The sequence below is a fragment of the Dendrobates tinctorius genome, unplaced genomic scaffold (genome assembly GCF_039654945.1).
Source record: "Dendrobates tinctorius isolate UK_male_01 unplaced genomic scaffold, ASM3965494v1 ptg000098l, whole genome shotgun sequence".
Classification (NCBI taxonomy): domain Eukaryota; kingdom Metazoa; phylum Chordata; class Amphibia; order Anura; family Dendrobatidae; genus Dendrobates; species Dendrobates tinctorius.
The window spans coordinates 28,571,297-28,586,842 of NW_027361766.1; the positions used below are offsets into that span (position 1 = coordinate 28,571,297).

General features: G+C 40.2%; 1 protein-coding gene across 3 annotated transcripts in view; it reads left to right on the top strand.

Annotated features, from left to right (window-relative positions):
• The window catches only part of PFKFB2 (6-phosphofructo-2-kinase/fructose-2,6-biphosphatase 2), a 59,628-nt gene extending 46,772 nt beyond the window's left edge, over nt 1-12,856 (top strand). For 2 of the 3 annotated variants that reach the window (XM_073587269.1, XM_073587270.1), the window contains exons 12-17: nt 1,117-1,246; nt 2,032-2,094; nt 2,917-2,981; nt 3,857-4,036; nt 6,674-6,696; nt 7,601-12,856. In XM_073587269.1, the coding sequence (XP_073443370.1) occupies nt 1,117-1,246; nt 2,032-2,094; nt 2,917-2,981; nt 3,857-4,036; nt 6,674-6,696; nt 7,601-7,658 (519 nt within the window). In that variant the 3' untranslated portion in view covers nt 7,659-12,856. The remainder of the gene's footprint in view (nt 1-1,116; nt 1,247-2,031; nt 2,095-2,916; nt 2,982-3,856; nt 4,037-6,673; nt 6,697-7,600) is intronic. The other variant, XM_073587271.1, reaches the window with a different exon arrangement.
• The last annotated feature ends 2,690 nt before the right edge of the window (nt 12,857-15,546 follow it).

The window sequence follows — 15,546 nt, forward strand, 5'->3', positions numbered from 1 at the left end:
TTCAAGCAGGATGTTCTCAGATGGAAGTGGCCACTGAGCTTAGAGTGTCTTCAGCAGGTTGGAACAGAGATACCGGATGATGAATGCCACATAACTACAGACACATTTCAGGGAAGAGAGAGGCACCCAATTGTCACGTCAGACCATTGGAAAACATTTACATCAGCGTGATCTGCGTGCTCGATGACCTGCATCCGTAACAAACCATACCACCAGCTGCAGGCTTTATCGTTTTGCATGGGCGAGGAAGCATCTACGCTGGACGAGAGTGACCTGTGGGCCTCAGTACTGTTCACTGATGAAAGTCTATTCACGCTGAGCGGAAATGATGGCCACCAACAATGTTGGGAGACAATCAAGGAGTGAACTATGCATCAGCCACTGTTGTCACCAGACAAGCCTTTCGTGGTGGTGTTACAGTGTGGGCAGGTGTGTCTATTCATACACTTAGTGAATGGTACAGTGACAAGCTCCTACTACTTGAATAACATAATTAATCCAGTCATTGTGCCTTTGCACGAACATCATAGGCCTAAATTGATCTTCATGGATGACAATGCTCCAGCTCATCATGGTCACATCTTTAGGGAATGGCTGCTGGAGACTGGGATACCTCAAATGTAGCGGCCTGCACTTTCTCCAGACGTGAATCCCATAGAAAACCCATGGGATCAACTGTTTCGCCCTGTAGAGGCTCGTAACTCTGTACCCCAAAACCTGCTTGAACTGAGCGCTGCCCTACAAAAAGAGTAGGACGCCATGCCTCAGCAGACAATAACTCCACTTGTGCACAGCTTGAGATGTTGTTGTCAAGCTTTAATTTATGCTCAAGGCCACATGGAAAGTTGAGACATTGACATCTTTGTTGGGGTATTATACCCACCACTGTTGTTGGCTTTTGTTTCAATAAATTGTATGAGATGAGGCAATCACCATTGCATGCTTTTGCTTAAATGCCCTACTTTAATGATAAAACCTCACTGTAGCGCGAACTTCTTACGTTTTCCATAAGCTTTGCCAGAAAGCCAAATATCCTTATCTTTTGTGAGTAGTGTAATTGCCTTAATATTTCCCTAGGTTTGGTAGCCTACTAATACATTGTAATGTTTTCTCTAGTCCTATCAAGATCTTGTACAGCGCCTGGAACCTGTCATCATGGAACTGGAACGTCAAGGAAACATTCTGGTTATTTGCCACCAGGCTGTCATGAGGTGCCTTTTGGCTTATTTCCTGGATAAAAATGCTGGTAACGAGTTATTAATCTGGATCCATCATGGTATTGTAAATGTATAGTCCGTGACCTTTTATCGTAAGGGTTAATAGTCTACGAGTGACACACAGCCCAGATATATCCAACAGGAGTCACAAAGTGCGTTACTGATTGTATACAGCACTGGCCTTAAATGCTTTTTAGACTAACAGCAAAATTGCAGAGGAGTGACCCACATGACTATTTCATTAGTACTTATTTAAAGAGCATTTCTATCATTTTTGTATGCTTGTGTACTTCGCTCTACAGTCGTGAACAAGCTGTTGGAAAGGTGGGGCTGTCCAAAACTGCTTAGCCCTGGATTCTTTCTTAGTAAAAAAAAAATATATATAAGAAAAAAACACCACACTTGTCCACAATTTGTGTAGGGTATTGCAGTGAGCTCCATTAATTCAGTAGAGCTGAAATACACTGCCTGACATAGCCTGTAAATGGATGAGCATGGCGGGGTTTTAAGAACAAAGAAGAACCCATGTTTGTTCTAATCTTGGAACCCCCTTTAATATGCAAGCATCCAGCTATAGCATTGTGCTGGGATGGTCCTGGATGATAGCTATTTATCCACATTAAACCGTGGTAGTTATATACAGTATATACTTTTTTTTTTTTTCTGCACCACACACATACAGTACTTTTATGGAGCACATAAACAATTTTTGAGTCTAGATTCTTCACCAGGAGGAGACCAGTTGTTGGTGTCCTCAAAGAAACAATTTTTGCAACAACCATAAAATTAGCTTGCCCTTCCTTTATTATTCCAGATGACCTACCGTACCTTCGTTGTCCACTGCACACAGTACTAAAGCTGACCCCAGTGGCTTATGGTAAGTGGTCATTAGATCTGGGAAGCATGTTGTGTTTTTCTGTGCACCATACTTCATTATGTAAGCCAAAAATGTGTAAGTCTTGCACACTATGGGATTTCCTTCCTTGTTTTTCTTCCCGCCCAGTATGGCTTTGCCCTGCCAATCCTTAGGCATATACTTGTCATGGGGCTTCTTTATCAGATCCTTGTAATTCGCAGAGGGAGAATTTACTAACACACCAGAGTTGACCTAAAGTTCACTGTGGTAATATGATCCAGATTGATTAAGAGGTAGTCTACCTTGGGGCGATAGCCGTGGGTACAACACTCGTTTCCTTTTACGCCCCGGCACTCTATATGAAAGAATGCTTCCTGGCTGGGTGTTTGTACTCGTGCTATGAGGGCCTTACGCCCGTGTAGACTGCTGGTAGCCGGTTGTGTTGGCTGGCCAGGACCATAGGTTCCACTGTTCAATAAAGGAGACTTCTATTCTAAAAAAGAAACCTCTTTACTCGACGGTATATTGGTAAAGGTTATGTACAATGGATAGCGGGTACAAAGTCTTATGAATGTTTCCTTTACAGTATAAAGCATTTTCATTCACAAAGTATCCTTCCAGTGTAGACTGCTCCAGGGCTAGTGAGGCAAACTGTTTCGCCCTACTTGACCCCTTTCGCTAAGCACCTACCACTGTTTTTGTCCTTTTTGAGGGGAGAATAAAATGGCACATTTTAAGCAAAATGTTGCGTGCTACCTTTTTAAATAAAAACCGTGTATTAGTCCAAACTCCTGCCTGTAGTCGTATCTCTGCTTCAGATCGATTGTGTGTTTTTCTTTCAAGGCTGTAAAGTTGAAATGATGAAGCTAAACGTGGATGCAGTGGACACGCACCGAGACAAACCAGAGGTAAGTTTTATATGCTGTCGTGGTTATTAGATTATGATTCGACCATGTCTTAAATGTGTAAACTAGTAAGAAAGAGACACAAAAGACAAGGTTCTAATCTGTTCTAGTTTTTCCTTAAAGAGCATCTGTCAGTAAGATGATCTCTTTTAAGCAGTCTATTTGGGCATATAAGTGATAGAAAGTTGAATAAAATGATACCTCGATATGCAAATTAGCTGTTATGATCTATGGGCCGGACATGGATCTCCCTGAGAATCTGCCTCCTGAGCTTATTTTTAAAAGAAAAGGGGGAGTTACCAGTGTGAGACATATAATGACCGCTCTCTGCTCTTCTTATCTACATGTCTCATACTGGTAATGTCCCTTTAATTTAAAATAAACCCTGGGAGCAGGTTCTCATGCAGTTCTGTGCCAGACCCATAGATCTCAACAGCTCATTTACATATATGAAAAACTTGACTTTCTCACAAATATGACATCTGATCATAGATATCATGGTATCATTTTTTGCAGCTTTCTATGACCTACATGCCCATATACACTGCTTAGGATGGTTGATCCTACTGACAGATTAGATTCCTTTTAAATCAATCCCAATTTTGGCAAGAAAAAGAAAAAATTACAAATCTCTAAAGAATACACTTGACACATTAAACTAATGAAACTAACCTTTGTGCCTATCATTACTTTGTTACATTACCAATGACATTACCACTTAGGTTATTAATTTTCGGCTCATAGGGTATTCGATATACATTGGAAAAAAGGAAGAGGTTCTTTTCATCACTTGGTCATATGTGATTTACAAGCAAGCCAATACTTTTACAATATTCTTTATTATAATGAGTATTGTATATTTTTCCAAATTATTTCAGGGCACCTTTGATGTGAATCATACACCTATGCGAATGAGGCGAAACAGTTTTACTCCTCTGTCCAGTTCAGACACAGTCAGACGACCACGAAACTACAGCGTTGGGAGCCGCCCGATTGATCCAGTAGGGGCGGATAGATTCAGAATGGCTCCGGATGGGTCTGATCGCCCACTGAAACAGGTCAGTATATTTTGTGTCGCCTCTCAAATGATTATCATAATTGCTTCAATACTTCAGACAATTTTCACATACCAATAATTTTAGCTGAGGGCTGTAAAAGATCACAATCAATTTTTGGTTAAAATTAGGAACTGATTTCTACTGTCTTTGCCATTATGTATTTTTGAGGAAATACTTTTGAATAAGTTTGTGGGGATACCTAGAGCCTTAAGGATAAAGCACCAAAATGAAATTCCAAAACTTCCTGAGTCGTTACCTCCCAAAATTGTTTCCTTTCCCCTGCCCCAGCCTCTTTACCTTGTTTGATAGCTCACTGTCTGACTTTATTGCCTGGTACCTGACATCACACAGACAGTGAGCTATCATTCAAGTTAAAGAGGCTGGTGCTGGGCTGGGAAACAACTTCAGGGGGCAGATGCTCATGAAGTGCTCTGTCACACCCTAAGCACTTAACACCCTAATTTACATATATATTAAAATTCTAATTATTTAGGAATGCAGTAAGAGAAGATTTAAGAGTTGATGCATTTAAATTTTAAAGACTTGCTTGCCCATCCATGCATGCTCTTTGAGGGGGTGATCTTGCTGACAGATTCCCTTTAAGCTCAGAGGTCACAGAAAATCATTGTTTTACCTCAACCAAAAGTTCTCTAGGCTGGAGAATAATTCTCATCCACAGTGGCATTTCTGTGTAAGTCAGTTAATCAGATGCCAATATTATTTATGCATGTATTGCTTTGGCCTGACAAAGGACAAAACAATAATCCTATGTGCTAAACCCAACTAACAGCCATCATCCTCATTTTTTTTTTTTCATTTCGTATTGCATAAGGTGCAGCGGCTTGTGAAAGTACCTACTCCCTTTTGGCATTTTTTGTGTTTTGCTACCTGAAAACCTGGAATTTCAGGTGTTTTTTTTTTTTTTTTTTTTTTTTTTTGGAGGGTTTGAATCATTTCATTTAAAGAACATGCCTACAATTGTGAACGTTTGGTTTTCTTTTTAATGCGAAGCAAACAAGACAAAATAATTGAAAACTTCAGTGTGCAAAATCATTAAAGTCAATATTTTGTAGAGCCTCCTTTAAACGCAATTCCAGCTGCAAGTCGCTTTGGATAAGTCATTTGAGGTTTCCACATCTTGCCACTGGGATTTTTGCCTATTCCTCAAGTAAAAACTGCTGCGGCTCCTTCAAGTGAGATTGTTTCCTCTGGTGAACATCAATCTTCAAGTTTGACTACAAATTATAAATTGCATTAAGGTCTGGGCTTTGACTAGGCCACCCCGAAACATTTACACATTTCCACTTAAACAACTCGAGTGTTGCTTTAGCAGTATGCTTTGGGTAATTGTCTTGTTGGAAGGTAAACCTCCATCCCAGTCTCAAATCACTGACAGACCAAAACATGTTTTGCTCAAGAATATTCCTGCATTTCGTATTATCCACCTTCCTCTCAACTTGAACTATTTTTCCTTTCCCTGCTGCCGAAAAACATCCCCAGAGCATGATGCTCCCACCCCCATGTTTCACTATGGGGATGGTGTTCTTGGGGTGATGAGCTGTATTGATTTAGCGCCAGACATATCATCATTTATCTTGGTGGCCAAAAAGATAAATTTTAGTCTCATCTGACTACAGCACCTTCCTCCTTACTTTTGGGGAGTCTCCCACATTTCTTTTGGCAAACTCAAAATGAACTTTACAATTTTTGTGTGTAAGAAAAGTTTTTTATTCTGCCCACTCTTCCTTAAAGGCCACCGCTATGGAGTGTATGGCTAATTTTGGTTGTGTGGACAGATACTCCAGTCCCTGCCTGGGAATTGTGCAGCTCCTTCAGGGTTACATTTGGTCTCTGTGGTGCCTCTCTGATTAATACCCTCCTTGCACCGGCTGAGAATTTTGGTGGGTGATCTTCTCTTGGTAGGTGTGTTGTGGTACCATGTTCTTTCTATCTGATGATAATGGATTTGATGGTGCTCCAGGGGATCATCAGAGATTGGAATTTCTTTTTTATAACCCAACCCTGACTTGTACTTCTCAAAAACTTTGTCCGTGTCTTGTTTGGAGATCTCTTTGGTCTTCATGGTGTTTTGTTAGTGGTGCCTCTTGGTAAATGGTGTTGCTGTCACTGTAGCCTTTTAGAAATCTGTGTGTATAGTGACAGACTATGTGACACTTAGATTGCACACAGGTGGACTTCTTTTCACTCTACGTGTGACTTTCGAAGGTAGTTGCTTCTACCAGAAATGTTTAGAGGGGTGAATAGATATGCACATGCCAATTTTTACTTTTTTCTCACATGCATTTAATTTATGCCTATAGTTTTCTCACGTCACTTCGCCAACTTAGACTATTTAGTGCTGATGCATCTCACACAAATCGGATTACAAAAATATTTAAACACAGGTTGTAATGTAACAAAATAGGTAAAAAGCCAAGGGGGAGAATACTTTTGCTAACCACTGTACATGTAGTGATGTACGATAGATCTAAATCTGTTCAGTGCAGAAGTGAGAATCTAATCAAAAAATCATCTGAAATAGCAAAATGTTCATCCTTACAGTAAGTTAGGCAAGCTTTGTTCTCTATAATCTTGAATAATGTGTATTTTACCTTACTTTTTTCCTGTAACTTACAGCGTTCCCTGGAAACCCCTTATATGTGAGTATTATCTAATGATTAGATCATAATTGCTTTATTTAGAGATTTCATTAGAATGTAAAAAATGTAAGGAAACTTTTCTAAAGAAAAGAAAAAAATATGTATAAACGGATAGATTTTGAGAACTCTGAAGTTTCTTCAAGCAGCTTATTGGCGAGGGTGTCTACAGCGATTTCCTCACGATCTAATATTGATGGCCTACCTTTCGGATAGGCCATCAGAATTCAGACCTGGGAAAACACCTTCAAAAGAGAACCTTTCACCACGGTTTGCATGTTAAACTGGCCACGTCATGGAATGGTGGCTCGAGAGATAATTTTATTTTTTAATTTCTCCTCTCTTTTTGCAAATATATAAGCTTGTGAAGTTTAAGTTCTAATTTTTACTAGGGTGAGGGATCATGATGATGAATTTTACAAGCAAGAGGCGTTATGCCCCCAGAGATAGGTCTCTAATGACACAGCCCTGCTCTTCTCGCTGCCGGCATCTACTGTGATTACGAATGGGGGAAAAGAGTAAAGCAGAGCTCTGTGTCATTACAAACACCTTGCTGCTCTCATTTTAGGGCAGGGTAGAGTAGAGCTGACAGGGCTGTGGGGGCGGTGTAAGAGATGTGTTTGTAATGTCACACAGCTCTCTCTTGCTGTCCTCCTGATTTTTAATAACAGTAGGTGTTGGCAGTGAGATCAGTGAGGAGAGCAGGGCAGTGTGTCATTACATGTCTCCCACAGAGCCAGCAGGTTTTCACCTTCTCTGAGGGCGTGTGCTTTTTCTCCCCTGCATGACGACTCCTACTTACCATTTGTCAACATCATGCAGAGGAAAAAGTACCCAGCCCCAGAGAAGAATACATGCCAACGCCCCCTATTGTAGTAATTATCTTTTCTTTTTTTTTATATTTCAGGGGACCGACTGATGCCAATGGTTGTGATGCCTTTCATTCTTTCTCTGCAGGTGTCTAAGTGGCTGAAGTGTCTGTAAAATATTCGTCTGCTTCATTCATTTAGTCATATCCATGGTCTGTTACCGCTCCATGTTTCTTCCCGTCGAAGAGCGTTTGCTACTACATGTCTCTTTCCTCTTAGAAGCGGAAAATGGTTTTACTTGTGTTCTGTCCTTGTCGCTCTGTGGTCATCTCCTGGCAGTGTATGAAGACTGAAGAACGACTTGTGACGGACATTCTCGGACCTGGAATTAGAACACATCAGCAGGGGCCAGCTGGTGAATGGCATTGTGTAAAATGTTGTTTTTATTGTTTTTTCTAGACAGAAAACCTATGGTTTGTGTAGTCGCATTTGTCTTATTACGTTTTAAATACTGATATAGTGTCTGTAACTAATAGAAACGCAATTGTTAGTGCCAACATATCTGATAGGTTAGTGGCTTATAACGGTCACTATTCCACTTATTGGAGTTGTCCGGCATTCTGCTAAAAGTCAGCAGTCTCTTAGGTAGCCATAGGCTTCTCAATCCTACTAGTGTGTGCACTGCACTGCAACATTTGCTATCAGAATTGTCCGGAAGTTCTGCTGAGAGCAGTCGATCACATGACAGCTGTGATTTACACACTTACGACCACATTGCGAGTAGGCGCGCTCGGCCTTACTCAATACAAGTGAATTGAGCAAGGCTGACCACGTCTAGTTGGATTGTGGCCGGAAATATGCAAATCACATACTTGCGGTCAAGTCACCATCCGTTCTCACTAGAGAATACTGACAAGTGTGCACTGTAAGGATTCAGAAGTCTGTAGTCAAATAGAGTGTCTCCAGACTTATAGCAGAAGACCGGACAACTCGTTTAATACAGGTGGACGGTGGTAATAGTTTGGCAGTAATGTCTATAAGAAGCATAATAGTTATGGAAGTCTCATAGAAATTTATTTCTTACTACTGCCTGGATGGATTTACATCTGACAGCTTTTCAAACTGTCTTATGACAAGGGTTGCTCAAATGCCCACAGCAAGGGCTGATCAGTGATACGGGAAGTCTATCAGCGCCCATTTATTTAACATCTACATGTTGCAATATTTGTGAAGGTTAATATGAACAGTCAGCTACAAAACTTTGTATTATTGTCGGCATCACATTACACCTAGGTGCACGGGTGTATGTACCACTAACCAATCATGATTTCAAGGTCCACATAAACAATGCACTAATCAACAGATAATCGTGAATTGTCAACTTGACAAACGTGTTCACACTGGGCACGATTGCTCATCAACCATTGTAAAAGACCCAGGGGATGAAGATATTAAAAAAAAAAAAACTCTGTCATACTTGCCTACCAGTACCCCCTTTGATCCAGCTCTATGACCTGCGCGGAGACGGGAAGTGTTGATGTCACCTTTCCATGCTGCCTGTGATTTGCAGCATTGATGAGGGGCCTTCAACAATGCGTCATCAGATGTATTTTACGATGGCCGGCTCAAAATCATCTGACGGTTGCAGCCAATCACGGGGCATGATGGTCCGGTAGGTGAGTACAATTTCGTTTGGGTTTTTTTGTTGACATATTCTGTCCCATGGTTTTATTTTGTCTTGACTTGCAAATGTAGAATAATATTAACATGAAAGATATTTTCCAAAATGTAATCCACTTACAGATACACTACCAGACAGCACTTTCTCTAACAGCGTGCTATAGTAATAATTACTATTTTTTTTCCCTCCTCTATAAACATCATTGCAGCCATTGTCAGTGTTCATTGTCCCTGCCTACTGAAATCTTTTCTTTTTTCTATTACATGGTCGAGTTAATTTGGGCACATAAGTGTATTTGTATTTTCCTTTGGCTTCTCATTCCAAAAATTGCAGATTTTAAGCCATTTTTTTGTTTCTTAATTTATTATAGACCCCTTATATTGGAAATATATTTCTACACAAGCTAGATTTTTTTTTTTTTTTACCCATTATGCCGTAATTGTGCAGCGGATTCCTGCAGTTTTGATTTCTGGATATTCTCCATCCGTTATCCTTTGCCCATTTTTGAGTGTTAATTTGTGGCCTTGATGATATATGGAGTGCCATTCTTTTTTTTTTTTTTTTTCTTTTTAGTATGTATATATACGCTTTAGAATATGGAAACACATTATTAGAATACAGCATTACCACACAAATGTACAACCTCATAAAGTCAATTGTTTGTAACTTTAATTGCTATATATGTTGAATACAAATGCGCACATTTTAGCGAAGTTGCTTTAACCTCTATAACGCAGGTTCCTACAGTAACGGTGACGTCTTTCTAGTTTCCATGTTCCTATTTCACATGGACCAGTGGCATGTGATCTAATGTCATAAATGTATTTAAGATGGTTAAAAGGAATATGTGTGAATGAATATGCTGTATGGTGTTGGGAAATCTCGAGTACTTGTGTAAGAGAATTGAGTGTATTTGGTAATTTATTAGGTATTTCTACTAAAAGTAATGTCGCTGGTCCTAAGACTGTATTTCTCCTTATTTTTCTCTCCTTGATTTCTCCAAGTGTTTCCCCTTTTAGATACTGTGAGATGGTCTATTGCTGTTTTTGTTACATTTATTGTTGGGTTACACTTGTTTCCTCACAATTTTATACCAATTCCGCCCAACTGCACTCAGTTGAAAAGGCAGCGTTTTGGACAATAGGTCAACGTGTCTAACCATCATTACTGAATATTCCTATTATAATTACTGTAATAAAGCCACTTTAAAGGGAATCTGATATCAAATAAATATCCTCAATCACAGCCGTACTCTTGTACAGCATAGTAATAATGTTAAACAGTTGTAGCACAATGCTAGATACCTGTAGAGTCAAGATGACACTTCTGATCTCCTTCAAAGTCGTCCATTTCCTGGGATTACAAGTCCGTTCCAGCAGCATCTGTTCCACGCCCAGGAAAAGTCGAAGTGGGTACACCTCACTGTACTGTGCATATGCCGAATGCTGCTAAAGCTGATCTGTAACCCCAGGATTACATGACTCTGCAATATTCATAGAGCACATTATATATGTCTGGGTTAGGGACAAGAGTACAAAGTACCCCCTAAATAAATCTCTGGGACTAAATATAGTCAAGAGGTGGAGTAATCTAAACATAATGATCCACAAAAGAGAACCAACGGAGTAACCATGAACCACCAGTAAGGTTAAAAAATAGTTTATTGAAAGAAATATATTAAATGGTTATTACCATTATATACACATGGTTCTAGGAGGGAGAGCATCAAAATTCAATATAAAATTCAACACTCCACAGAAAATCACATCTTGAAATAATATATAAGCAGAAAACATAACATTATAACAGCCAAGTGGCCATGAACACTAGGTGAAAAAAGTATAGTTGTTAAAGAATGTTGCTTACTTATAGATTGTAAGCTTGCGAGCAGGGCCCTCATTCCTCTTGGCATCTGTTTTGATCTGTGAGTTTTTTATGCTGTAATGTCTTTTTTCAAGTCCCCTCTAAAATGTAAAGTGCTGCCGAATATGTCGGTGCTATAGAAAAAAACTTGTTATTATTACCCATAATGAGGGAGGATAGGATGAGCCCACCATGCTGCCCCGACGCGCGTTTCATGGTTAAGCTTTCTCAAGGAGAAGTTTCCTCTATTCCCATCTTATCCGCCATCATTCTGGGAAACAACACTCTTTTTAATAGCTATACTTTTTCACCTAGTGTTCATGGCCATTTGGCTTTTATAATAAGTTTTCTACTTATACATTGCTTCAAGAGGTGATTTTTCTGATGGTGGTTGCATTTTATATTGGATTTTTGATGCTCTTCCTTCATTGTAGATCCATGGGTGTGTTTTTAGAATTATAGTAATGTTTTTAATATAATTTTTTCAATTAACTTTTTTAACCTTATTGGTGGTTCATGGTTACTCTGTTGGTTCTCTTTTGTGGTTCATTACTCTTAAGTGGTCAGAACCGCCCTCTTTAAGGGTAGTACTCAATACTTTATCCATTATGTTTTACTGTATGATCCAAAGCCTGTTTCAGAGAGTGCCCTTATTAGAAGTGTCCAGTTTCTATGGAATTATGTCGACGGTTTAGGGATAGAATATATGGTGTCTTTTTTTTTTTTTTTTTTTGTTTTTAGGGATTTTCTTTGAATAATGGAATGATTGAAATGATACAAATATCGTCCTCAACGTTGTTGCCTCCACTGTGTGTACCTGCATGCTGTAGAACACTGTATCCTGTTATTGCTGACAACTATTCTTGTATACATGTATGTAGGGGACAGTAAGCTACTCCTATCACTGCAATAAACATCCGCACTATACAGTTAGTTTCCATAAGATAATGCTTTACTATCATCTGTCATATCGGTTAAACGGGTGGTCCACCACATTAATAGTGAAGTTCCAAAAAAAAATAAAAAAAATCCTCCTGAATGGGCTACACTTTCCAACTCTTGCAGTTAACACCCCTGCCAGTCTGGTGGCAGCAACATCCGGTGGAGAGCATCACTTGATGGCTGGCAGCTGTGAGCGTGGAGGAGCTGTGCCAGTCCGACAGGTGGGTACAGGCACACACATGCTTTGGGCACATGGAGCTTCACTGTTAATGTGGTTGCAAACCATTCAATAAATTCATCTTGAAAAAAATTAAAAACTGTAGTAGGGCTTGTTCACAGTGCAGGTTTTTGTTTTGTGTTTTTTTTTGTTTTTTTTTTAATCCAAGCAAAACCAAGGTTTGCTCTAAAAAGTTGATCAAAGCTAAAAAAAAAAAAATATAAAAAAATTTGACCAATCTGTAAGTACCCTGGGCCTTTTTCTATTCCTCTGTAATTGCTCTTCCATATTGCATTGTGGGAGCAGGAGATAAAGGAGAGGAAATGTATTTTTTATAGCTGGATACGCACAATTTATGAGCGTTTGTGGGGGTAATTCCTTTAATTAATGAGAGTATGGTTGACTTTTTTAAGCTGATGTATTGAATGCATCAAAATATGGAAAATGCCTCTTCTCAGCTTGTAGCAAGTATATGATGGCTTTTTGCCCTGTCATGTGACACTAAACGGAACAGAAATCTGATTTTGCTATTACGGTATTTGGTTTTAAAAAGAAAAAATGTTTTCCCTTGTGAAAGAGTTTACAGATCGAGGTCTTTTTTCATCTATTCATTGCAATGTAGTTCCCTTAATAAACAGTGTGTAGCTGAAATGGTTTCAACTTCTTTTCCTATAACAATTTTATTTTTTATTTTTTTATATATTAAGCAGGTTAAATAAAATTAAAATCACAAATCCTGTCTTGAGACGCACTAGGAACACGCCCATACAGGTTAGATATAAGTTTTCTGTATTTCCCGCCGATCATGAGCAGAGGAGTCGTGTCTCCTCCTTTGACTGGAGCGGTAGTGTGCATGCTCGGCAAGTATTCCAATACGTGTCTGTAGGATTGATATACACAGTCGAGTACAGCGCTTGGCTTTCTCTTTGTCCCTTAAAGCAGACTGTCAGGGCAGAATTACTGTTCAAACCAAGTGCAGGCGCTTGCTGCACCCTTCAGGTGACCAAACATTTAAATACAACTTCAAACCTGTTATGCACCTGTCCTGGATACTTGCTTTGCTTCCTTCACCCGGTCCGCTAAACTCTGTGGTGCTCTGTCAGACTTTGCAGATGGTCTGGCATACTCCCATATGAGCATCAGCCCAGGCCTATATAAGGCTCACTGAAACATACCCTAGTGTCTTGATATTGTATTAAGACACTAGGGTATCACTCTGCCCTCGGTTTCCTGCATTCTGCACGCCTGCGGTTTCCTCCACTCTGCCTGTCTTTCTGCGGTTTCATCTACTCTGCCCGCCTTCCTGCGGTTTCCTCCACTCTGCCCGCCTGCCTGTGGTTTCCTGCACTGTGCCCGCCTGCCTGTGGTTTCATGCACTGTGCCCGCCAGCGGTTTCCAACATCCAGTCTGTGGTCTACTGTCCCACGTGCCCCACCTAGCTGCTGCAGCTACACTCGCAGCCCATGTGTCCACCCTGACCTTCGGCTTCGTGGATTCACCTCGCCTAGTGAGCTTACCGCCACTTTGTTTTCCCTCTATCTCTTCATCACCTCTTCTTTGATTGCCACATCTGGATTCATAGGGCCAGAGAAGGGTGGAGGTAGATGGGAAAACAAGTAAGTGTGAAGGTTCACTTAACAGTTTGACCACACTGGGGTGCACCGAGCACTTGTACTTGACCATTTTAAACTGTAAATGGAGCAGCAGTGTACTTTTTTCGACTTTTTTTTTGTTAGGAAAATCTGTCAATACAGATACCATCTTCCAACATTATGGCAGGAGTGACTACAATTCCGTCTCACACTATTTCACAATATCAGTGCTGCATTATAGCCACAATTCACTTATTGGTTTCTTGAGGGGCAGTATAACTGTATATAACTAAAACATTTCTGACATAATTGCAAGAAAATATATTAAATACAGCTTTGTGTAAAGTATCAAAAAGCAGAAAAAAATATTAAATGCAGCAAAAGCCAGACGCTCCTTCACTGGAGGTATAGAGTTCAAGATACATTTATAGGAGAGGGCGGTTCAGTGCTGCCAGCCCCAACTAGAAAAGCCCTTATACTTTGGTCTTCAGTGGCAGGTGAATATTGGTGTACTTATTTTTCCAGGAGAGGATGGTGGGTAGTAGCATGCACAATTCCATATAAATTGTTACAGACCGCTTTGATTGTGCAGTTGCTCATCACTGTATGTTCCAACACTAAACTTCCATTTTTTTTTTTTTGATCACTGTGTGTCGCTGGTGTCAGTGACAGGACATCATGTACTCCTGTGGCATTCTGTTCTGATATTTGTTGTTTGTGCTGCCTAATTCCATTGGCGCTCTTTTCACTGCTCTTCTACACAATCGCTTAATTGGGCAGGGATACCGCTGTCAAGTAACATCGGTCCTGTTCTGTGTGCGCCTCTAACCAGTTCTACACCTGTTTGATTGCATGTGTATAATTCTACCTCTGTCCTTGGATTCCACCCACTGTCTAGTCCTTTGGATTGTCTACCTCTAACTGTAGCTCTACCCATGACACAGGATTACAAGATACATTGAGCGCCTGTGCTTGGTTAGAACAGTCATTTTGTACTGACTGACTTTAAATCTAGAGGTGCAATTATGTAACTGCACTTTCCATATACGAATGAATACACAAATTCAGCTATTGCTATAAAAGTAAAGTACGGGGTTTTTAGCGCACACTTTGATCAATATTTGTCAGCCTATCTGGCAGCAACAGATGATGTAACACACAAATTTACATGTGTAGCGCTAATGGAAGTCGTGTATTCAATTGTTATGAATGAGTCACCGAAGGAGGAAAAAACAAAAATACAAGCTAAGTCCAGAAAACCGGAGAGGTTGGTAGCTATCGGATTGCAGACCCCTGATCCTATCCACAACAACTAACAGTAGCCGTGGGGGGTTCCTACGATGCCCTAGACCCCTCGATCACAGCCGGAGAACTAAATAGGCCTAAAGAAAGAAAAAGGGGAAATCTAAACTGCCCCAGAGCCGACCCCAAAGCAATAGGCAGCCCCCAACATATAATGACGGTGAAGCAAGATGAAAACACTAACACAGATAGAAAGATATGTTGAGCATACGATGGGGCCAAAGCTAACTAAAAAGGACAGGATAGAAAAGCTGCTGTCTGCAATCTGTAAAAAACCCTACCAAAAAATGTCCCAACCGTCTGATAGGAAAAACAGGCCCTGAAGTCGCTAGGACTTCAAAAAGACTATATCAGCACTCAGGTAAATTCTGAAGACAGAGCAAAGAGACAAACTGATCAGAGACAAAAATGGAACTCAGCACACCCCCGACCGGGGATGGCTGAACT